The 24214-nt window shown below is 39.1% G+C and overlaps 1 protein-coding gene and 1 long non-coding RNA gene across 7 annotated transcripts in view; one reads left to right on the top strand and one right to left on the bottom strand.

Moving 5' to 3' along the window:
• LOC131815872 (uncharacterized) overlaps window positions 1–24214 on the top strand; it is a 150291-nt gene that overhangs the window by 49877 nt on the left and 76200 nt on the right. The window lies entirely within an intron of this gene.
• On the bottom strand, window positions 169–8626 carry KRT20 (keratin 20). Its single transcript, XM_059147936.1, has 8 exons — window positions 8152–8626; window positions 5569–5651; window positions 4075–4231; window positions 3636–3797; window positions 3380–3505; window positions 2247–2467; window positions 1494–1531; window positions 169–978 (listed from the first exon to the last, which is right to left on the bottom strand). Exons 1-8 carry the CDS (start codon window positions 8554–8556, stop codon window positions 881–883), a joined length of 1290 nt encoding a protein of 429 aa, XP_059003919.1. The 5' UTR covers window positions 8557–8626; the 3' UTR covers window positions 169–880.

The following is a 24214-nucleotide window of genomic DNA, read 5'->3' as shown; positions in this document are numbered from 1 at the left end:
AGTGGTGGTGGTTGCGCAATCCTGTGAATATGTGGAAGACCACTGAAATTTGCACTTTTCAAGGATGAATTTTACAGTGTGTGAATTATATCTCATTAAACCTGTTCTTAAAAAAATAGGTAGAAATGTTTCATAACACATATTCACCCCATAAAGAAAGAGAACACCTGATGATTTATGTGGTTTATTGTCATAAAGGGAAGAATTAGGCGTTGAGAAGGATTTCACTGATTTTGCATTTAATCTACTTCCACTTCAGGCATAATGTGCTTCATTCTTATTTTGCTCAGCATTTGTGATTGGAGTCTTGACTCCCAGATTATTTGAAAAGCTGAGTTGAGTTTTAAAAGGCAGCAGAGACAATGGAAAAAAATGTAGATGTAACTCAAAGCTAGCAGGATTGTACCAATATTAAAAATCCAATGAAATTAACCAAGAAATTGACTCATTCAAGAATCCAGGGGCCTCTGAATGGAGATTTTGTAATTCAGAAACAGGAAAAATTAGAGCAGTTTATTTGCAGTTTTTAGGGATTCTTCTACTCCGTGAAGTTTAGTGTAATTCAGGTGTGCTGAAGTTTTCAGGAACATTAACGAATTGCTGTTAGGTGGTTACTAGCTTATAATTAATGTGCTTCATGGTGAAGGTGGTGGTAATGACATTTTAAGTGATCTAGTGCTCATTGGATTTCATTTTTGTAGGCTATTTGCAGCTTCTTGAGTAAAACAATTTATATTCAATTTCAGAGACTGATCAATGGGCTTTTGTCCCCTTCTGGTTACCACAGAGCACTAATGGCGCTAATGGCAGCTGTCTTACAGTGACCAGAAATTACAGCTTTGTTTCTTTCAAACCCTCAGCGGCATCTCTGGGCAGCCATTTACAAATCTTCTTCCTCCTCCTTGGATTGATATGATACAACCTTGCCGTCCACCACTTCTTCCACGACTGTCCTAATCTTCCTTTTTCTCTTTATATCTGAGTTTGGATTTAAGTATAAAATGTTAACTTGGGAACATGATTCTGCTGGTGTATAATATTCAACTCTAAATCTTTATTATCTTATACATTTTTTTCTTGAAAGAAAAAGAAACCCATTCTTTTTCTTAAATAATCTTGTTCAGTTAATAAATAAATGCAGAAAGTATGCCACTGTCCCCCAATTCACAAATTTTCTGCTCCCTCCCCAAAGAGAAATATTATTGAATTAAGCCAACTGCACTTTTTCATTCCCCCCTCCCTTTTCAGGATCCCAGGATGTCTCAGGACAGTAATAGCTTGGACCAAGAAAATCACACTGTTGTAGGAGTGTGACAAACTTCCCATGTTGGGGGTTTCTTTATGTAATGCACCTGATTTTCAAAATCCCTACGGTAATATCTGCTCTCCTGAGAACTAATCTCTCTTTACTTTTCACCAGTGTCATTTGATAAGTGGTAAGGACTGAGTGAGGAATCAGTCTCACAGGAAACACGTGAAATTAGAATACTTACCTTTCTCCTCTGAGATGCTTAAGTCATCTTCTGTAGTTCTGTTTTGTTTTTTTAAAGAAGAGAAAAAGAAAAAAAAAGAAGAGAAAAAGAAACAGGAAAAGATGTTATTGCCATGTTGCAAATGATGTGTGTCTTAATGCTGTGTTTGTATTTTTTCCAGTCTTACCATGCTTGTTACTTTGAACTTGAGTTTCTTACTTTTCAGTTTGATATATATATATATATATATATATATATATATATATATATATATATATAGTTTCAAAACTGACCTGTTTATGCTATACTAGAAGATTTTGTAATTAAAATAACAAAATTACAGTGGAGGTTTAAATCTTATGTTCTCTTACTGAGTTTCTTGGGTGTGGTAGTTGAAGACGGTTGCTGTGGCAACACTAATGATTCTCAAACTGACTCCCACAAACCTGTTCTTCATTTCGTGACCTCTCAAGGAGAATTTTTAAAAGTTATTTTACTTCCAATTATGTATTAATCATAAAAATTAGCAAAAGCACAATCTGTATCATTTGCAGACTGTGTATCTTCTAAGTCAGCCCTACTCATGACCTCAAGTACAAAGGCTGTACCTGGTATTTTGGGGCTGGGTGTACTTTTGGTATATTTTTGTTTTGTTGTTGTTGGTGTGTGTGTAATTGCTTTTGTGCTAGGGATTGCACTGGTGCTGGGGAATGAGTGACAGGGTATAGCACAGCATAGACCCTGGCACGTATCCCTTGATTCTCAGAGCCTTACTTGATGACATCTCCTTCCAGAAGGCGGCGGTAAGTAGCAATTTCCTGCTCAAGCCGGGTCTTTATGTCAAGGAGGATATTGTATTCATTGCTCTGGCGTTCTGTATCCTTCCTAATCTGCACCAGCTGGGCTTCTAGGTTGTCCATTACTCCCTGGATGGTGGCCAGTTTTCTACTGTAACGATCTTTGGTGTCCTCTAGTGTGTGCTCCAAAGTTTCTTTCTATAAGCACAAGAAAAAGGAAATGTTTCTTAGTTGAAGACTTAAGAGGTGGTTTGATTTTAATTTCTTTGAGGGGAATTCCCACAGCTGGTCACTGTGGGCATGATTCCTATTTCTAGCTTTATCCCACTCTTTCCATCTAGGCAAACTCAAGCCAGCTGCTATGACCTCTAGGGCTCTTTTGTTTGTTTTTAGCTTCACAGTCCCTGTTCTCTCACTTGTGTATTGTATTCTTGTTCTCAGTATTTGCCTCCTCTCCCTGTGATTCCTCCCTCCAAGGGGAGGATTAGATTTCCTCATCCCATGGACACCAGGCTTGGTCATGTGACGTTCTTGGACTAATGAAATCCAGGTGAAATTGATAAATGCCTTTTCTGAGGAGAAGCTTTAGGAGCTGTCACATGGTCTGGCCATTGCTCTTTTCTTTCTGCTACAGCACTGGCATGCCCTGGCCAGGGTCTCTTCCCTTAGCCTTACCCCTGGAGTGGAAATGTCACGGAGCAGAGCTGCAGCCAACCTGTGATGGATGTAGTGTTGTGATAAGCCACGGTGATTTGGGGGTTGTTACATAGCATAATTCCATCAGGAGCTGACTGATCTGCTTAGTCTGGGATGTCTTTACCTCTCTTCTCCAACTACAGAGTCATCTCAGGTTTTCCCATCTAGTTGAAATGCCACTCTCTGTGGGAAGTCTTCCAGATCTTCTTGTTCCCCTGCAGCCCTGCTGCACATTACTCTTGTCCTGGATTTCTTTCTGTGTTTTAATTATAATCACTGTTTTGGCCTGTTTCCCTGCCAACTCTGCAGGGAAGAGGGGTTATTTCCTAGAGGTTTCTGCATCTCCAGACTTCTTCACACAGGCACTCAGTAAGCACACACTGCATTGAGAGTGGGAAGTTAGACGTGCTTTACCAGACTGAGGAGGGACTGGAGTTCTATCTCCAGGTTCTGGTAGGTGCGTCTCAGCTCCTTTACGTGAGCCTCAGTTTCTTTTAACTCTTCATTGCTCAGTGTGACTTGCTGCTGCAGCGCTTGAGTCTAAAGTTCAAAAAAAAAAAATGAGTACAGACAGAAAGTAAAGAAAATGAGTTATCTTTTTTTTTTTTTTTTTTTTTTTTTAAATGACCGCATCTACACATTTGCTTACCCTTTGGAATTATGCTCTTACCTGTTTCTCAAACTGCTCTTTGGCCTTCTGAAGGTTCTCCTGGGCTATCACTTCATACTTCTGCCTCATTTCATTCATGGTGGTGCCAAGGTTCAGGCATGGAGCAGCATCCAGTTCTACACTGACAGTGTTGCCCAGGTGTTTCCGTAGGCTATCCACTTCCTGCAAGAGGGAACATCCTGATTATAGTCTGAAGCATGTTCTCACATGAGTCTGAGCAGAAAAGCTGAAAGTCTTAGGGCTTCCTTCATTGGAGACGAGTGAAAAAGAAAGACAGTAACTTAGGTAGGGCTTATGCTAGTCCAGGGACGACTCCATCATTGAACCCTGACTGCTCACACCATTATTATGGTTACTTTCTTTACCAACTTGTCCCCATCAGTTATCATTATTAGAGTCATTCTGTCATTCCCAACACCACTTCCGAATACTTCCTTACCTCCTGATGTTCTTTTTTGAGAATATCCAGGTCTTTACTCAGTTCTTTAATTTGAATCTCCAAGTCTGTTCTAGTTAGGGATAGATCACCCAAGACCTTGTTCAGGCCACGGATATCACCCTCCACTGTGAGGTGTAGTGCCCTTTCAGTCTCATACCTGTGAATTAATTGGTACACAGAGATAGTTGAGTCCTTTTGAAATAGAAGAGAGCGTCTTAATATAATGAGATATTTTTATGTGGTATATAAGGATTGATTTCAATACATCGTGTCCCTCTTTATACATTCCAAAAATGTTCATGAGAACCTAGGAATCAGATAATTTGTTCCATAATATAATCTTCCTAATTTGGAGTGATTGGTTAAAAAAAAAAAAAAAAGGCAATCTGAAATAACTCTTAAAAGTTTCTAAAGTCTAGAATATATTTTAAAAGAAATAAAAAATATTTTTCTTTAATTAATGTGTCAGCAAAGGATTCTCATTATTGATATTAAGCAATGGTTAGATTTACTTAGTGAATGCACAGGATCAGTTTATTTTTATTATTTTGTAAGCAGATGCATCCAAAGTGAATTATCTCAAAGAATTCATGATTCTCCCCTACGATCTCATATACTCTCATTTTTTTTTTTAAAGTCGCAAAACTTTAAAAAATGATAATGCAATGGAACATTCAGGTGCTGACTTAGTAAAACTGGAATTAATGAATGTTTACTGCTTTAATCTTTGGATCTGCTTTCCCCTTTCCTTCTTTTTGATCCCTTGTAGCATTCGAATGCTACCCTTCAAAACCACAAAGGACATTTTAGTACCAAGGCATTGTACACATTCAGAATGGGAAAGCCCTAGCATAGGGGCCATTTATGAGGAACAGCTGCGATCACATGTAGTGTGATATGGTTACAAGAGAGTGAACACAGTCTGAGCTGGTTTAATCGTTGTCTTAGTTCTTTGGTTTGTCAGACTCTGTTATAAAACACCAGCAAACTCAGAGGTATCAAAGGTCACCCCCTAGAACTTGGTCCATACACTTTCAGGCACTCGAAGGAGTATGGATGAGTCAGTCGGAGAATCATCACACGTAAACACAGGACTCGCTTTAGATAACAGAAGGACCCTACTGCAGAAGGGGAGTTTTATATTGCTTTGGTATTACTCCAAAGGGCAGAATTAGGTTCAATGGGTGGGAAAGTAGATGTAGGGTTACTAAAAAAGAATGTTATAGCAACCAGAGCTAACCAGCGGAAACAAGAGTAGTTACTGGAGGTGTTCAGTTTCACAATGGGTGACAAAATCTTAGGAATGCGGGAGAGAGAAGTGTAGCCCTGTGTGCTAGGTTGGACCAGATAGCTCCTAATATCCTTCAAACTCCCAGATTCTGAAAGTACTTAAGGTAGCTCCTTTACCAACAAGAATGTGGAAAGCTGAGTATCGTGAAGGGCTACTAAAAGGAATCCTTTTTCAGGAAGGTTTACCATGGTGTTAGAACCTACTTCAGCTTGAAGTCCTCAGCAGCCAATCTGGCATTATCAATTTGTAGGACACAATGCGCATTTTCCAGTTGTACCTTTTTAATCTGGAAAGTATATGAGAAAGAATGACATTTTCAACCAGACAGGAGTTTCACATGATCGAGTGCGGTCCTCAGATACAAACACTATTCTATCAAAGATGATGTTCATTTCAAGAATTTCCAAGCCTGGGTGGTTCAGTGGATTAAAGCCTCTGCTTTCAGCTCAGGTCATGATCCCAGGGTCCTGGGATAGAGCCCCCCTCATCAGGCTCTCTGCTTAGCAGGGAGCCTGCTTCCTCCTCTCTCTCTCTGCCTACTTGTGATCTCTGTCTGTCAAATAAATACATAAAATCTTAAAAAAAAAAAAAAGAAAATGGGAAGAGTAATGATATGGTCATTTAACATAGTGGAGTCATAAAATATAACTCTGGTCTCCAGGATTTAGTGAACTTAATGGTTTTATAAAAGGAAAGTTTCATTCAACTTGAGCCATCAAACTTTATTGAGTGGCTTCCCTTTGATTCTTCTTAGAAAATTCTGCTTAGAATATTCTCGTTAGCCCTTCTCACTTGGTGAACTGCTTCTCTTCCACATCTCGCCTTAGACATCATTGCTTCAAGGAAGCCTCAGTGATTTCCTCGAGACAGAATTAGATGAACTCTTGTGTTCTCATTGCCCTACATAACCCTTCTTGGTAGCATTTATCCCTCTCTGTGGTTTATATGCTGCCTTTGTCTGTGTCTGTTTCCCCCTAAATCACATTATGTTCAGCATCATATTCCTCAATGCCGAGCACGGGGCCCAGCGCTTAGTATGTACTAAATATTGACTGAATGAATGGACACCTGTTATGCGAGCCTTGTGCTAGGCACTGAGCTGTCAGGATGGATAAGCCCTTGATCTTAAAAACGGGATTACCCTAATGGGTGAGTTTTCTGTGATGCATATGGATCTTGTCTGCTTGTAGAAGGTATTACAGTGACATGTCTCTTTCAGCAGATCCAGTCCCGGAGAGAGCTGCTCTCATAGACTGAGTCTGCCTGGCTAAATGGAGTAGATGGCTGTGTCTATGTGTTTGGGCTGATCCAAAGTAGATTCAGAAACAGGAATCATGAGACAGGGAAGAATGGTTTGCTGGTTTTGAACGTTTTTAGTGGGAGCCTGAGAAGAATGACCTCTTGGTAGAAAGACAATTTAGACACCTTTGCCTCACCTCCTCCTAGTTTCTGAGACCCCCAAAATAACTTCCAGTGGAACCTGGTTCAGATTGCACTGATGTCTAATAAAAGTGCAAGAAAAAGAGACTTGCTGGTAAGGAAGTGGTCTTTGTTCTAAAGGAATATGAATGTTAAAATAGAAATGGAAGGGATTCTTTCCTTGATAAGATAAGAAATTGAAAGAGCAAATGCCCCTGTCATATCTGGACTTTTCAATTGGGAGCAAAGTCCACTTCCTTTATTGCATGTGATTGATAAAACAGAACTCCACCTTCGTGGGAGAAGGTTGTTATTTGATTGCAACAAATTTGAACTGGGGGCAATAGAACATCCTGTCATTGTAGAAGTGGTTTCTGAACTGCTTGTGATGATGGTGATGGTGAGATCATTAAATAGGGCATTTAAAAATCTGCATGTCATTCAGGTGCCTGGGTGGCTCAGTCGGTTAAGCAGCTGACTCTTGATTTCGGCTCAGGTCATGATCTCAGGGTCCTGGGATTGAGCCCTACATAGGGATCCGCCCTCAGTGGAGAGTCTTCTTGATATTCGCTCTCCTTCTCCCTTTGCCTCTCCCCCTGCTCTCTCTCTCTCGCTCAAAAATAAATGAATTTTTAAAAAAATATTTTATTTATTTATTTATTTCACACACACACACACACACACACACACACACACACACAGAGTGTGTGTGTGCACAAGTAGGCAGAGTGGCAGGCAAAGGAAGAAACAGGCTCCCTGCTGAGCAGAGAGCCCGATTGGGGCTCGATCCCAGGAATCTAGAATCATGACCTGAGGCAAAGGCAGACGCTAACCAACTGAGCCATCCAGGTGCCCCTCAAATATAGATAAATCTTTAAAAAAAGTCTGGATGTCATTAATACCTATTTCCCTTCCCCTTATTTCCACCCTGAATCACTTTGTCATTGAATTTATAATATAGTATCTTAATACTTATATTACACTATTTATATAAATTAAAGGAGGAACATCTCTAAGTTGACTGGGAATTCAAAAGTTAATGAGAACTGGGTGAAAAAAAACCTGAGATTTATAATCACATAAAAATTTTAGCTCTTTACAGAAAAAAAAGTGTTTATTATCCATTTAGACTTGTTCTGATAAACTGTGACAAAATACAGATTATATTTTCCTGTTTTCCATTTTAAAAGTGAAAAAAATATTTACAGTCATCCAATTATATATTCAGCTACTCCAGCACTAACAGTAGATGGTAGAATGCACCATTTTTATAGATGCAGCATTTCAGCCTAACTGCTTTATAATATCCGTTGGCATATATCCTGCAGCCCAACAGTGGAATAAAAAACACCGGAGTCATCCCTTACCTGATTTTGCAGCTCTTCTATTTGTTGGTAATACGCGCTGTGGTCCCTGGTGCCGGGCGTGTTTGTTTCATACCACTGCTTAATCTGCAATTCAAGTTTGGCATTGGACTTTTCCAGGGACTGCACTTTTGCTAGGTAGTTTGCTAGGCGTTCATTTAGGTTCTGCATGGTCATCTTCCCATTACCAACAAACAGGTCTCCACCGGAGGGATCACCTCCATAGCTCATCATATGTCTGGAGTTCGAGATGCGGATGCCCTGACCTCCAGCTCCCCCATAGACGCTGGGTGCAGCTGCAAGGTACTGCATGGCCCCCTTCCTATGTGTGGAGCCGCTCACGCTGATTGCGGGGCCCTCTGAGGAGGAACTCAGACCTCTGTGGAGGCTTCTGTGAGTGAAATCCATTGGGGATCTGAGGAGGGAGCACCTGTAGCTTCTGGATGGCTGGAACAGCTGTCTCCTGGTGGTGGATGAGCTGAGCTTTTATAGAGTTCCGAGGAAAGAAACACCTCCTCTGCTGACCTCTCACCTTTGGATTGACACCACTGTCTACAGTACCTTGCTTTGTATTTTCTTTTTCCCTTTGTACAGCAGTCTATTTAATTTCATTCCAGAAATTACCACTAGAGGCATTTCTTGGAGGCTTTTCTCAGGGGCTAGTCCTTTTTTTAAACAGAGGCAACAAAAGGGAAACCAGGAAGATGTATTCTTTTAGCCTATGCACCTGCCTTGGCAGATTTTTTTTTGTTCTAATATACACATAAAGAATATTGGCAAATGCTTTGAATAATTTAGGTTCCTAAAAAGACAGATGTGAGTGCATAATAGTTACACTGGTGATCAAGAACAATGTTTTAAAATCTATTTGTCTTTTTCTTTTTGGTGAGAACATTTAAGTTCTATTCTTTATTGGTAAATTTCTAGTGTACAGTACAGCATTATCAACTGTAGTCACCATATTTTACATTAGATCCTCAGACCTTACTCATCCTAAAACTGAAAGTTTGTATCCTTTTTTTTTTTTGCAATTATAAAGAGGGTTGTTTACTGTTGAATTATGTTTAATGTTAAAGAATCTACATTCCATCAACAGACAAACAAGATAAATATAAAGGCTTTTTTTATGCCAGACTTCTTTTTTTTCATATATATTTTTTAAATTTATTTTCAGCATAACAGTATTCATTGTTTTTGCACCACACCCAGTGCTCCATGCAATCAGAGCTCTCTCTAATACCCACCACCTGTTTCCCCCAACCTCCCACCCCCGCCCCTTCAAACCCCTCAGATTGTGTTTCAGAGTCCATAGTCTCTCATGGTTCACCTCCCCTTCCAATTTCCCCCAACTCCCTTCTTCTCTCTAACTCCCCATGTCCTCCATGCTATTTGTTATGCTCCACAAATAAGTGAAGCCATATGATAATTGACTCCCTCTGCTTGACTTGTTTCACTCAGCATAATCTCTTCCAGTCCCGTCCATGTTGCTACAAAAGTTGGGTATTCATCCTTTCTGATGGAGGCATAATACTTCATCAGGTATATGGACCACATCTTTCTCATCCATTCGTCGGTTGAAGGGCATTTTGGTTCTTTCTACAGTTTGGCGACCGTGGCCATTGCTGCTATAAACATTGGGGTACAGATGGCCCTTCTTTTCATGACATCTGTATCTTTGGGGTAAATACCCAGTAGTGCAATTGCAGGGTCATAGGGAAGCTCTATTTTTAATTTCTTGATGAATCTCCACACTGTTCTCCAAAGTGGCTGCACCAACTTGCATTCCCACCAACAGTGTAAGAGGGTTCCCCTTTCCCCACATCCCCTCCAACACACGTTGTTTCCTGTCTTGCTAATTTTAGCCATTCTAACTGGTGTAAGGTGATATCTCAATGTGGTTTTAATTTGAATCTCCCTGATGGCTAGTGATGATGAACATTTTTTCATGTGTCTGATAGCCATTTGTATGTCTTCATTAGAGAAGTGTCTGATCATATCTTCTGCCCATTTTTTGATATGATTATCTGTTTTGTATGTGTTGAGTTTGAGGAGTCCTTTATAGATCCTGGATATCAACCTTTTGTCTGTACTGTCATTTGCAAATATCTTCTCCCATTCCGTGGGTTGCCTCTTTGTTTTCTTGACTGTTTCCTTTGCTGTGCAGAAACTTTTGATTTTGATGAAGTCCCAAAAGTTTATTTTTGCTTTTGTTTCCTTTACGTTTGGAGACATATCTTGAAAGAAGTTGCTGTGGCTGATATTGAAGAGATTACTGCCTATGTTCTCCTCTAGGATTCTGGTAGATTCCTCTCTCAAGTTGAGGTCTTTTATCCATTTTGAGTTATCTTTGTGTACGGTGTAAGAGAATGGTTGAGTTTCATTCTTCTACATATAGCTGCCCAGTTTTCCCAGCACCATTTATTGAAGAGACTGTCTTTTTTCCACTGTATATTTTTTCCTGTTTTGTCAAAGATTATTTGACCATAGAGTTGAGGGTCCATATCTGGGCTCTCTACTCTGTTCCACTGGTCTATGTGTCTGTTTTTATGCCAGTACCATGCTGTCTTGGTGATCACAGCTTTGTAGTAAAGCTTGAAATCAGGTAACGTGATGCCCCCAGTTTTATTTTTGCTTTTCAACATTTCCTTAGTGATTTGGGGTCTCTTCTGATTCCATACACATTTTAGGATTATTTTCTCCAGCTCTTTGAAAAATACCGGAGGAATTTTGATCGGAATGGCATTAAAAGTACAGATTGCTCTAGGCAGTATAGACATTTTAACAATGTTTATTCTTCCGATCCGAGAGCATGGAATGGTCTTCCATCTTTTTGTGTCTTCTTCAATTTCTTTCATGAGTGTTCTGTAGTTCCTCGAGTATAGATCCAATTTGTATCCTTTCACCTCTCCCTATTTCTCTTACCCCCCAGGCCCTGGCAACCACTGTTCCTATGAGTTTGATATTTTTTCTTATCTTAAGATTCTGTATATAAATGATATGCAGTATTTGTCTTTTTCTGTCTGGCTTATTTCACATAGCATAATGCCCCTGGGCATCTATCTATGTTGTAGCAAATGGCAGGGTTCCCTTATTTTATGTGACTGAATAATATTTCGGGGTGTGTGTGTGTGATCTTTATCTTTTCATCCTTTTGTGGATCCTTAGGTTGTTTCTATATCTTGGCTACTGTGGATAATACTGCAATGAACATAGGAGTGCAGATACCCTTGAATGATTTTATCTCCTTTGGATATATACTGAGAAATGGGATTGCTGGATCATATGATAGTTCTATATTTTATGTTTGAGGAATGTTTGTGTAATTTTCCATAGTGGCTGCACCACTTTACATTCCCAGCAACAGCGCACAAGGATTCCCTTTTCTCCACATCCTCACCAATATTTGCTATCTCCTGTGTTTTTAATGATGACCACTCTAATATAAAGAGGTATTATCTAATTGTGGTTTTGATTCACATAAAAACAGGGGTTTATAAGTATGGATAATCACTCTTCAAAATCTCTCTTTTATGCTTTGTTTTTGTTTTTAAGTTTATCCCTGTTTAGAGGTTTTATTTTATAAAACTATTAAAATATTTTTTCTATAAAACCTCAGGTATTTAAAACAGGAGTGAAACATTTATACATTTGAAGATATAGTTTGAGGAAGTGAATTAAGCTAATTTAGGTGAGTGGTAGATAGATGATTTTGAACTCCCTCCCCTGCCCCAATGCTAGTGTTCTAAGACCAGGTAAAGTTTTAAAATGTAAATTTAAATTTTTCAGTCACTGCCTGGCTTGAGGTCTTATTCTCTGAAAACGAAATGAATAGTATTGTGTTTTGCACCTGACCTGGTGCATGGAGTCTCTCTCCCCCGTTTTAAGGTCAGCTCAGCACCTACCATGAGACAGATTGCTTGCTCCATCCATTCTGAAACTACAGCTGCTCCCTCCTAGAATCTCTAGTGGATTTCACTGGCAGAAGTTTTCACGGAAGCCTGATCTTCCCAAGGGGTCCACAGGCTCACGGGATCAGCAGAGCAATGTATAGGCAGGGTGTATGTGTGGGGCCTACACCCAGCCTCTGTGGTTGGGCTGGAAGCCTCTGTAGGTGTATAGACATCCAGACACATGGTGAGCTCTGGGTGTGATCTCACCAGTGGAGCTCTGATAACCATTGTCGAACCAAATGGAATGGTCTTGTTCTTCCTCAGTCAAAATCCCTGGCCCCAAAAATTCACTGAAACATTTAAATTGTTTTCTTAATCAGGTCACATATTTCAAAGGGTTGGAGAAGTTAAAAAAAACATCTCATTAATTTTCATTCTGATGCTTTAATTGAGGTTTGTATATGATTAAAACAAGTAAGCAGACAAACAAATTAAAAAAAAAAAAAAAAGAAGAAATCTAAAAAAGGCATCTCCAAAATCTCTGCACATTCTTTCTTAAGAATTTGGAATATACTTTTTTAGTGGCCCAACAAGATGGCTTTTCACATTTGAGTTTGAGTTTTTTTGGTTAATCTTTTTTTTTTTAAACAAACATCCTTTTTCTAATATAACATAAGACTATATATTATAGTATTTTAATATATATATTATATACTATAATATATGTACTATCTATATATATTATAAGACTATATTATTTCTCTCTTATAAGCAGCGTACTTTAAAATAATATTTTGTGTTAGATTTTGCTTCAGTTACATTTAAATTGGGAGAGTTAAATCTACTTCATGCTCTTGATGATATATGTGTGGGTAACTCTTACTGTGTTTTCATTCATTTAAATTGCCATCAGTCAACTTTCAGAGTGTTCACCACCAGTGACTGAGCATGTAGTACGCAGACCTTGCTATTTGTTACCAAGCTTTAAATTACTTTGTAAATAGCTGTCACAGCTAAAATCTTCAATGAACCTTTTATAAACACATGAATTGTATTCTTTTATATATGTGTTTTCACAAAGTAATATCTTTTGTTTTTGCTTGATGGGGGGGAATGAGGTCTTTTGATTAAAGCCATTGGAAAACTGTACTGTTTAAATTACACAAGTTTTGCAGTGAGTTAGTTTCAGCTAAGAGTTTAAATACACTAACACATATGATCAAGGTGTGCAGAAGCATTATTTAAATTAAGAGTTAGCTCTTTCTAAGAGCTAGGGATATCAGTACAGTTATTAAACATAATAATTTGTCTTTTCTTCTTTAGCACAATTATTCCTTATGGCTGGACACAGTTTAAGTGAAACAGTTGAAGTCTCATTAAAATCATTAACATAATTTTTAACTTTTTGGAAAAATAACTGTGTTATTCCACCAGTTTTTGGCTAGTATTTGTAGGTTTTTTGAGATCTCAAATTTAAACTAAAATATAATATAGGAGGGCTATTATTATTTTTAATTAAAGTATGATTGACATAGAGTGCTATACTAGTTTCAGGTGTACAACGTAATGATTCACAATTCTGTTATTATGGGGTTCAGTCATCCGATCTAGAAAAATTTTTGTTGTGAAGATTTCCACATATTTATTTCAGGGCAGGAGAAATTTCCAGCTCCTCTGCCACTTTGAATTTTATGCTCTGGTAGATTATTATAACTTGTAATGTGGCCAGAGAAAACCAGGCTATATTTCATAGCCATTAATTTTTCTGAATTATACCAGAGGACCAGATACAGATTGTGTTGACTCTTGTTCATACACAAGTTATTCAAAAGTTAGAGCCCCTGCTATTCCAGACTGTGGGTGACAGCACCTATAAATAAATATTTATTAGATCTCCACTTCGTTATACTAAGAGGAGATAGATTTTGACCTCTGAGACAGAGTCTGCTGAGGGTGTTAATGATTAATATTAAGTATAACCAGTCATTTGGAAAGTTATTATAAGCACTACATAGCCAGAGGGTTTTCAATTTTTTTTCCCCCAAAAGGGACAAAGTACCACAGCCCGGATGTGATACATACAGAATCTGCAGTCTCTGGTGGGGTGTGGGGCTGTCTTGCCCAGACTTCTCAGGTAGGATCTATTGCTCTCATTGGTTGAGGAGGATGACATGTAGTAACGGTGGGTGTTTTTGAGCATTGTGGCTCTAGATACCATACAAAGCTAATTCAGAAAAAAACATGGCCTCTGTGTTTAAAACCCGGTGTACTTAATGAAATGGTTACAAGGGAAATGATGTGGAAAGGAATAAAGTATTTCCATATTTAAAAAATGGGAATTTTAATTCTCTCAGACATAATTACATATACAAAAGTATACATATACATATATACATAATTACATCTACAAAAGCACAAAAGTGCTTACAAAAGTTCCAGATTCATTAAAGATATAAATGTGAAAGGTAAAAATTATACCATATTTAGACAAAGATAGAGAATAGTATCTCTAGGAATCAGGGTAAAGGAATATTTCTTAAACAAGACACAAAAAATGTGAACAATGATATTAATTTAACAATTTTTGCTCATTAAAGGACTCGACAGTTATAATAGGAAGAGCCCCAAAGGGTGAGCAGTTATAATACATGTAACTGACAAGGAATTAGTTTCCAGAATATGCAAGGAATACCTACAAAAAAATAAGAAAGAGGAAAAAAAACAACCCAGTGAGAAAGTGGGCAAAAATGTGAATGGAGGGCGCCTGGGTGGCTCAGTGGGTTAAGCCGCTGCCTTCGGCTCAGGTCATGATCTCAGGGTGCTGGGATCGAGTCCCACATCGGGCTCTCTGCTCAGCAGGGAGCCTGCTTCCTCCTCTCTCTCTGCCTGCCTCTCTGCCTGCTTGTGATCTCTCTCTGTCAAATAAATAAATAAAATCTTTAAAAAAAAAAAATGTGAATGGATGCCCAGAAGAGGAAAGCTGAATAGCATATGTCACGCCTGCCAACTGGAATAAATTAGAAGGATGGATAAGGGGAATTCTTATCCACTAGTAGTCGCTGTGTAAATAGGTACAGTTACTTTGGAAAACAGTTTGAGCTAATCTCAGAACAGTGAGCGTGAATATGCCTATCATCCAGTAATTTCATTCCTAGGTACCTATTCCAGAGATAGTCATACAAGAATATTCACAGAAGCATTATTCATAATACTAACACACACACACACACACACACACACACACACACACACTTGAAACAGCCCTAATGTTCATCAGCAGTAGAATGAATAAATACATTGACAGGTATTCACACAATGGTATACAATGCAGCAGTTTGAAATGGACAAAGTACATCCTTCACATGGATGGATCTAAAAAGCATGTCTAATGAAAGGACACAAAATAATGTTTTCAGGTCAATCAATTGATATAAGTCACAAAAACAGGCAAAACTAAATCATGTATGATTAAGGGATATACATGCAGATCATGTGGTAGATTGCAAGCAACAGTCACAAAGTACACACCCTCTTAGAGTTTGAGGGGCATCTGGACCATTGACATTTTTTGAAGTCTTCTGATACATTAAAGAAATGAAAAAAAATCCAAAATAGGGTAGCCAAAATTACCATGTTTATTTTTATTTCCTACACATTAGCATTTTCAACACAAAAATACTGTATGTTCGTGTCAATACAAGATTTATAAAAAAAAAAATGCTCGCTTATTCTCATGCATTGTAGGCTGTGTGATCCAGTGCTGGGACAGTTTTAACTGGTGAGATGAACTGAAGGTCTTTCAATGCTGGAAGTGATCATTGAAACCAGATATCACTACATTTGAACTTAACCTCCAAAGTCTCTGAATGGGAAGTCATAGGCTGAATGCCTTCTTCCTGCAACTGGCCTCATGTCTGGATTATTTCACCAAGGTTTGATGTTATACCAAGGATAGCACTTATTTTATATTAGGTACTTATTTTATATTAGCTTGACTAAGAGAAGGCCCAACCAAATTCCTCCCAAAACAGAATAATTTTTCGTCTAGGCAAATTCTAGTTCCTATTCTTAGAATCACAGTTAAGAACTTAATGAAAATTAAAAAAAAAACCTCTTAACCCCTGCTTCTAGCCATCAATGGTTCATAAATGTAGAGGTCTGTCTCAAAATGTCTACCTACAAATGCAAACCTGATTGTTTGACTTCTCTGAAAAATTCCTGGCGCTTATGTGGTCAAATCCAATACATAGCTCTCTAAGATCTAACCCCTGCCTACCTTTCCAGAATCCCCTTCACACCCTCTGTCCTCCAACTCTGCAGTTCAGTAACACAAGCGCTGATACCCCTACACTCCATGCCTTTGCATGGGTGTCATTCCTTCCAGGAAGTGTACCTGGACTCCTTCCTTTCTAGGGTGCCCAGCTCTCTTGGTTTGCCTGAGACTGAGAGGTTTTATGGGATTTTGAGTATTGACATAAGGACAGTTCCAGGCAAACCAAGACAGTTGGTCATCCTGTTCAGCTCTCCAGTGCACGTCTGTCTGGGATAGACATGCTTATACTCTGGTCCTGAATTCTTTGTTGAATGAATGGGTGTGGATGTGGGGAGGAGATAAGGATGACTCTCAGGGTTCTGACTTGGGTGACTGGGCTGTGATAATCGTGCGCTTTACTGAGGGGGTGCACTCAGGCAGGGCTGGGACATGGTTCGGGGAGGGGTATTGCAAAGGAATACATGATGTATTCATCTGTAGACATGCCAAGTTTGTGGTGTCTGCACTATCAGATGTACATGGAGAAGACCTCTATGTAGATGACTGTTGAATGCTCCAATCTGGAAGAACCGGGTTGACGGTGTACAATGAAGTAGTAGGTAAGCTTCCCTCCACTTTGTTCTCACGTTATCCCTCATATACAAATTACCACCATAACTCTCGTTCACTTGGTCTTTTGGGAACTCCAGAGTCAAATCTCTGCACTGATAGATCACAGTGATGGGGAGGAGCCCTGCCTTGCATGGGCCTCTTTGCTGCCCTAAGGTTTTCCCTTTCCATTCCATTTCCTTTCCATTCTTTAGAATGTACTCTAGAATGTACAGAGTACTGCCACATTGCCAGGCAACTGAGCATTTCATTCATTTCAATAAATTAAAAATGTAGTAGTTATGGTACTTAAGTGCAATTTGTGAAGGATCCAAAGTCTGACCTAGACTTAGGTCAACTGAATGGTAACAACCAATTAGCATTGAACCTTTTGGACTTTAAGGGAAGAAGTGATCAGTGGTTCAGTTTTATGATGTCCTTTCATGTTATTTGAACAACCGAAACTTAGTATTTTTGAAAACAAGTAAGTGACAGTTATTCACTGTGTTATTTTTCATGGTATATATGTATGTATGTATGTATGTATGTATGTATGTATGTATGTATTTCATGGTGCTTATTTTTAAATACAAAGAACTTTAGGCTCTCATGTCTGGAAGAGACCTTGAAAATTGTGTAGGTCATGTTTCTCATTTTATAAACAAAAGAGCTGGGGTGTTCATAGATTAATTGTTGGGGCATCTGTTGCCTATAGCAACAATACAAATATAGAAAGTTGGTCAACTTAATCAACGTAATGTTTGCTCTCTAAATTGGTTTTCAGTAAGTTTGCCTGACCCAGGAAAGATGCCTTGCAAACAGCACCCTGATTAAAACAAAAACAAAAACACGCAACTCTCACTGATTGTATTACTACTTAAGAGGCCAATAATATGGCCATATGTTCTAGTTTCCACCCTGGGGCTAAAAACCTGCTCTTTCAATATCTTCCTTCATTTGCTCCTAATAGAATGAAGTAGATGTTCTATGGTGTGGCAGTGATCACTGGCCCCAGAATATTCCTCAAACAAGGCATAGTATATATGAGTACATCAAGCCAGATGAGGAGATGTATTATTAATTAGTCTTGTGGAGCACAAACAGCATATGTGTTCACATTTCATCTTGGTTGGGTATGTCATTACTTTTTAATGTGCACACATATAAGTTAGAAAAAACTATAGAAAGCAGATTGTTGATTAGATGCTTATAATGAAAATATGTTGTAGGGAATTAGGCTAGAACTTGAAATGAGGGAGAGAGAGAGAAATAGAGAAAGAGAGACCAAGAGAGTCAGGTTGAGAAAGAGTGAGTTTTTACAACATATAATTTTGGAAGGAGAAGTTGTAAACAGGTTTTAGGAAAATGTCTATAAAGATCAACATTTTGTGAACTAGGCACTTGGCAAAACACCAACACTGGCTTTTAAAAATAAAAAAAAACATAGATTAATCAAATCATTTATACTTTATTGAATAAATGAACGGTGTATTCAGTCTCTAGTTACGTTTGTTGAATGTAATAAATATGACATTTGACTAGAAGTCATGTTTTTAATCTCTAATTCAGATCCTCCCCCCCACAGCCTCCACAGGCATAGGGTCTTAGCATTGTCAAAATGGAAGCACCATATAGCAAAAATAGCCTGAGAAGCAATGATCAGTTAGTCAGATACTGCTCTCAAGGAATGCCTCTAGCAGAGGAAATAATGACATGGATTTTAATTTTAACTGTAATTTGAAAAAAATATTTATTTATTTTTTTTAAGAGGGAGGAGGGGCGGACAGAGAGCGAGAGGGAATTCCCCCGAGATCCCCAGGACCCTGAGATCATGACCCGAGCCCAAATCAAGAGTCAGCTGTCTGACTGAACCACCGAGATGCCCCTTAATTTTAACTTTAATTTTAATGTGCACGGATAAGAAAGATGAATGAGTGTGGGATGGGAGAGTAGAACATGGAGACCTGAGGGGCCCTGAAGATAAAGACTTGGATGAGTTCAGTCAGCCGTCCAGCTCTGGGGTCCAGGTTATATATTAACTGTTGAGTTGGGATGCTAGGATATGATAAGGTAATAAATCCTTAGGTAATATCACTTGGGTGTCAGAGGGTCAGGAGGAAACAACCTTACCATGAGGAGCCTCATTTAACCTGATTTTGAAAAGCAAAGGCAGAGAAACACCATCACTGCGACAAGATCGACTTGCGACAATACCCAGTGTACATAGTAGAGCCTTTCGACAGTTTGGTGTTTTGTTCCTGTGCTGTGTTCCTCGCCTTGTAACCAGGGGCTTTACACCTTTCCGGGGACTTCCTAGGTGTCAGTGGAGACCTGGTTCATTCCTATTTTTTTTCTAAAAACAAATTGCTACCATTCAGCTCTCATAACATTGGTAATATTTTTGATGCCTCATGTTCCACAAAAGCCTCCTTGTTTGGTGTTTTCTACTTTTTTTTGTGTGTGTGTTTTCTACTTTTTTAAGCAATGAAAAGCCTGGAGCAATTTCTTATGTGTTTGACACATATGTTGAGGGATACTTAATAATTGCTGCCCAGGGCAAAATATAACAGGGTTTTATGGCCAAGTCTTTTGTTGATAGAGGGGACAGGCTGGGAGCTACATACACTTTTTCAAAATAAATGTGTCTCTGTGACATGAGCTGCCAGGAGGACTACAGGTTTTGGAAGCCCGGAGTAATTAAGGAGCAATATATTGGTTCTGAGGAACTGACATTAATGTTGACATATGAGGTTTCTGGGCAATTTGATCTGTAGCAATAATTCATTTTTTCCTATTGCAGCACTAATTTTGTCCCTAAGTCATTGGAGGCTTTATTAAAGATTTACCTGGTGGCTTTTTAAAAGCACAGTATTTACTGTGGTGTATGTTCAGTTACTAGTTATGTTTATCGGACATAATAAGTGTGACATTCAGCCAGAGGCCGGGTTTTAATCTCGAATTCATCCTCTGCCCCAACACCCTAGACTGACACCAACATAGGGTCTTAGCATTGTCAACATGAAAATACCAGACCACAAAATTGGCCCTGGAAGCAGTGATCAGCTAGCCATAGATTATAATGGAAACCAATTTTTCTGGCCTGCCATGCTCTCATGTTAAAGCCACTATCCTTAACCTGCTTCACCACGATGATTGCATTTTGTCTCCAATGTTTTGCATTGTAGTATTCCAGAAATTTTAGCTCACATTCTTTTTTTTTTTTTTTTTAGATTTAATTAATTTATTTGAGAAGGAGAGAATGAGAGAGAGAGAGAAAGAGAGAATACAAGAGGGGGAACGTCAGAGGGAGAAGCAGATTCCCTGTTGAGCAGGGAGCCTGATGTGGGACTCAATCCTGGGACTCCAGGATCATGACCTGAGCTGAAGGCAGTCACCAACCAACGGAACCACCCAGGCTCCCCTTTAGCCCACATTCTTAACGCGGACACTTGAATGAAATCTTTTGGTAGAACTGTAAGAAGTCTTTAAGGACTCTGTCCTCTTTGCAGCTCTGTCAAAATGGATTTAGCAAGTAGTTTGCATATTATTTCATAGCTTGGGAGTTTTAAAGTAGTCCTAAGAGGGGCGCTTGGGTGGCGCAGTCGGTTAAGTGGACAACTCTTGGTTTCAGCTCAGGTCGTGATCTCAGGGTCATGAGAATCTCTCTCTCTCTCTCCCCCCATGCTCTCTCTCCTTCTTTCTCAAATAAATAAGTCTTTAAAACTGTACTAAGATATTTATATATACAGGTGATAATCGCCAAGGTAATCTTACCATCATAAAATTTACCTTTTGGTGAATTTTATGGTGAGGAAAGAATAAAGTCAGAAAAGAAAATGTCTGCAAACCTGAAATTGACTCAAAAATTTTAGATCCATCTTTCAAAGATCATCCCAGAACTTGTGCCTTCATCATAAAACAATTCATTATAATCAATTTTGAGTTATTCTTCCACATTTTTCTTTATAAGCCTATTTGCCCCATGTTGCTCTGCTATGCCCCATATTAAAACTTGAAATGCAGTGTACGTGTTTACATACATATCATACACAATTCATAAATGTGTATATACATGTGCTAACAACTTTCTGCTATAAAGGAAATGTCAGATTTATATATTCCCTGATTTGGAGGAATAAAAGGTTGATGACGACTTCTATTTTCTTATATATTGAGAAACACACGTTTAAAACATAGACTCAGTAAAATAATTAAGGAAGGGGCACCTGGGTGCCTTGGTTGATTAAGTGTCTGCCTTCAGTTCAAGTCATGATCCCAGGGTTCTGGGATTGAGCCCTGCAGCAAGCTCCCTGCTCAGCAGGGAGTCTGCTTCTCCCCCTCCGTGAGCATGAGCACACTTAGTATACACTAGGCTAGTAGCATTGTGTCACTGATACTGATTGAGCCCATGTGCCTAGTATTAGGTATGCTAAAGGACAACCTTCTGGATGAACATGTAACTGAGAAAGCATGTGGGAACTTTGAAATGTGTACAGTGACCCAGACATATTGTAAGTGGGAGGAGCTGTGAAGATCTACTTAGGGCATCAACACATCAGATATTCATGTGCTGGGCACTGAGGATAGAAGGATGCACAAGACAAGGTCGTGTCCTCAGGTCTGCTCCACTCTGGTGTGTGTGTGTGTGTGTGGGGGGTGTATGTTGGGATGGAGGGAACCAGAGACGCAAATTTATAGTGAAGTGAGAAGTTGAGGGATAAACTCAGCTATTAGGGTGTTCCCTTCTTGGATGATGTCCAGAGCTGGTCTCATGTTCCCACCCTAGGGAGTTTTTAATCAAATGGAGAGGATATGTAAGGGAAGGTTGAATAGTGCTCCTAGAATAGTACTATTCAACAGCAACCACATATCTAAGCTAAAATGTTCTAGGGCCACATTTAACAAGGTTAAAAAAAGGATTTTTTAAAATATAATTTTAATAATGTATTTTGTTTAAGCCAATATAGCCAAAACATGTAATCTATAAAATTATTAATGAGATACTTTACTTTTTTTTTGAACTGTCTTTTTTTTTTTTTAAGATTTTATTTATTTACTTAAGAGAGAGAGAGAAAGAGAGCAGAAGCTAGTGAGAGGGGCAAGCATAGGGAGAGGGAGAAACAGATGCCCCACCGAATTGGGGGCCTGATGTGGAGTTCATTCCCAGGGCTTGGGGATCATGACCTAGCCAAAGGCAGACACTTAACCAACTGAACCACCCAAGCACCCCCTTTTTGAACTGTCTTTGAGATGTGGTATCCACGTAAACTCACAGCGTATCTCCATTTAGACAAGTCCTCAGTAGGTCCATGAGGTTAATGGCTGTTTTACTGATAGTTTTAGAGCTCAGCTACTCAGTCTCACAGTCCAGGTATGCCCTGGGTCCCCTACTTACCTCCTGAATCAGGATCTACATTTTAACAAGATCCTTGATGAATCACTGATGCTTCAGATGTGCTGTCTGATGACTTGGAAAGCTGATTATTTGAAATCACACACACCCTCGCCTCTAATCATATTTGTGCTGTATACTTCCTTATCAGAGATTAGGTAAACTATCTTATCATAACCAGACCAAAGGTAGGGTTCATTTTAGCCCTTGTTGGAATTGGTGGCTTCTCATTAGTTTTTTCTTGATCAGGAGGTTAAGATATTTTAGTGAAAAATGAAGGGTAGGGCCAAGGATGAGACAAGGTCAACTTGTTACTCAACGATGACACTATCATTATCATCATAGCTATTCTTTTTGGACATTTAAATGTTTTGAGAGGGAGAAAGAGGAGGAGAGGGATTGGGAAGGTCTGGTTAGTTTCTTAATTCATGGGTTTTCCATTATGTCAGACCCCTTCCCCCCAGGGTTGGCTTCATGGGCATATGACCTTAGAAGGGTCTGGCACTTTTAAAAAAACATTTAATTTAATAATTTAATTAATTTATTTGAGACAGAGCACAGATGCATGTGCATGCGTGTGAGAGTACGCATGAATGGGAGTAGAGGAAGAGGGAGAAGCAGGAGAGAAGACTTGGAGAGAAGGAGAGAAGACTCCCTGCCAAGCATGAAGGCTGATGTGGGGCTCAATCTCAGGACCCTGAGATCATGACCTGAGCTGAAGGCAGATGCTTAACCAACTGAGCCATCCAGGCACCCCTGTCTGGCCCTTGTTTTAATGCTCTGCTTTTGCAGTGTGGAAATTCTTAATAATTCTGAACAAGAGGTCCTGAATTTTCATTTTGCCCCGGGCCTGCCCATTATGCGCCCTATTCCATTCTCCCCCTTAAGTGTGTTCTTAATATTCACCTGTATCTAACTAGCTGTAAGAGAGTAAGTATGGTTTGGGAGGAGCTGATGCTCTCTTTCACTTCCCCATCACCACAATCTCTTTATAGCCCAAGAAATAAAAAAGAGATAACCCAGGCTTCGGGGAAACTAGGATCAACAATGCATGACATAATGGTGCTTTAAAACTGGATGTCAGTGAAGGCTAAATGCTCTGACGGTATAACAAAACACCATTCCCTTGGAACAAAGAGTAGGTCCTAAATCAACATGTATAAATAGCCCCACCCTCCTAATCATCTCCACCAAATTTACTTTTATTCATCTGCACTGTTTGTACAGAGCTCAGGTCTATCTGGACAAGGCCAGTGAGTCAGCTGGGTCCATCTGTGTTAAAAGTTGTGTATCAGTGAAAGTTAAAAGGTTGACTTGCTTCTGTTTTGTCACAATTTTAATAATAAAGTATAAATGCTTTTGGTAGTTTTAGTGCTCACACCCAAAATCAAATGCATTGAGCTAACTCAAAGCTTTCAATTTTCAATTTTCAATACTTCAAAGTATTCAATTTTCAATACTAATCTACTTGGTCTAATTTATAATGCCTTAAACTCAGAGTTTGGTCCATGGAGCTGCAACACTGGCCTCACCTGCGAGCTGGATATGAAAGACCTACAGTGAATATTATCCTCAATGGGGAAGAACTGAGAGCTTCTCCCCTAAGGTCAGGAACAAGACAGGTATGTCCACTCTCCCCACTGTTGTTCAACATGGTAGTACAAGTCCTTGCTTCAGCAATTGACGATGAAAAGAAATAAAAGTCATCCAAGCTGGAAAAGAAGTTAAATTTTCACTCTTTGGACACAACATGATAGTCAATGTAGAAAATCTAAAGACCCTGCCAAAAATTGCTAGAACTGATAACAGGCTTTCAGCAAAATTGCAGGATATAAAATCTATGCACAGAAGTCAGTTGCATTTCTATACACTAGCAATGAAGCAAAAGAAAAGAGAAATCAAGGAATTGATCCCATTTACAAT

Source organism: Mustela lutreola, chromosome 15, assembly GCF_030435805.1.
Source record: "Mustela lutreola isolate mMusLut2 chromosome 15, mMusLut2.pri, whole genome shotgun sequence".
NCBI lineage: Eukaryota > Metazoa > Chordata > Mammalia > Carnivora > Mustelidae > Mustela > Mustela lutreola.
This window is presented reverse-complemented; position numbering and strand designations above follow the sequence as displayed.

What these genes read in the sequence shown, in the direction of transcription:
- KRT20 (XM_059147936.1), bottom strand. Translation starts at nt 8,556, where the DNA reads ATGGATTTCACTCACAGAAGCCTCCACAGAGGTCTGAGTTCCTCCTCA. An exon ending in TAGAAGAGCTGCAAAATCAG is followed by an intron (nt 5,652 to 8,151) that starts GTAAGGGATGAC and finishes TATACTTTCCAG; the next exon opens with ATTAAAAAGGTACAACTGGA. An exon ending in AAGAGCAGTTTGAGAAACAG is followed by an intron (nt 3,506 to 3,635) that starts GTAAGAGCATAA and finishes TTTGAACTTTAG; the next exon opens with ACTCAAGCGCTGCAGCAGCA.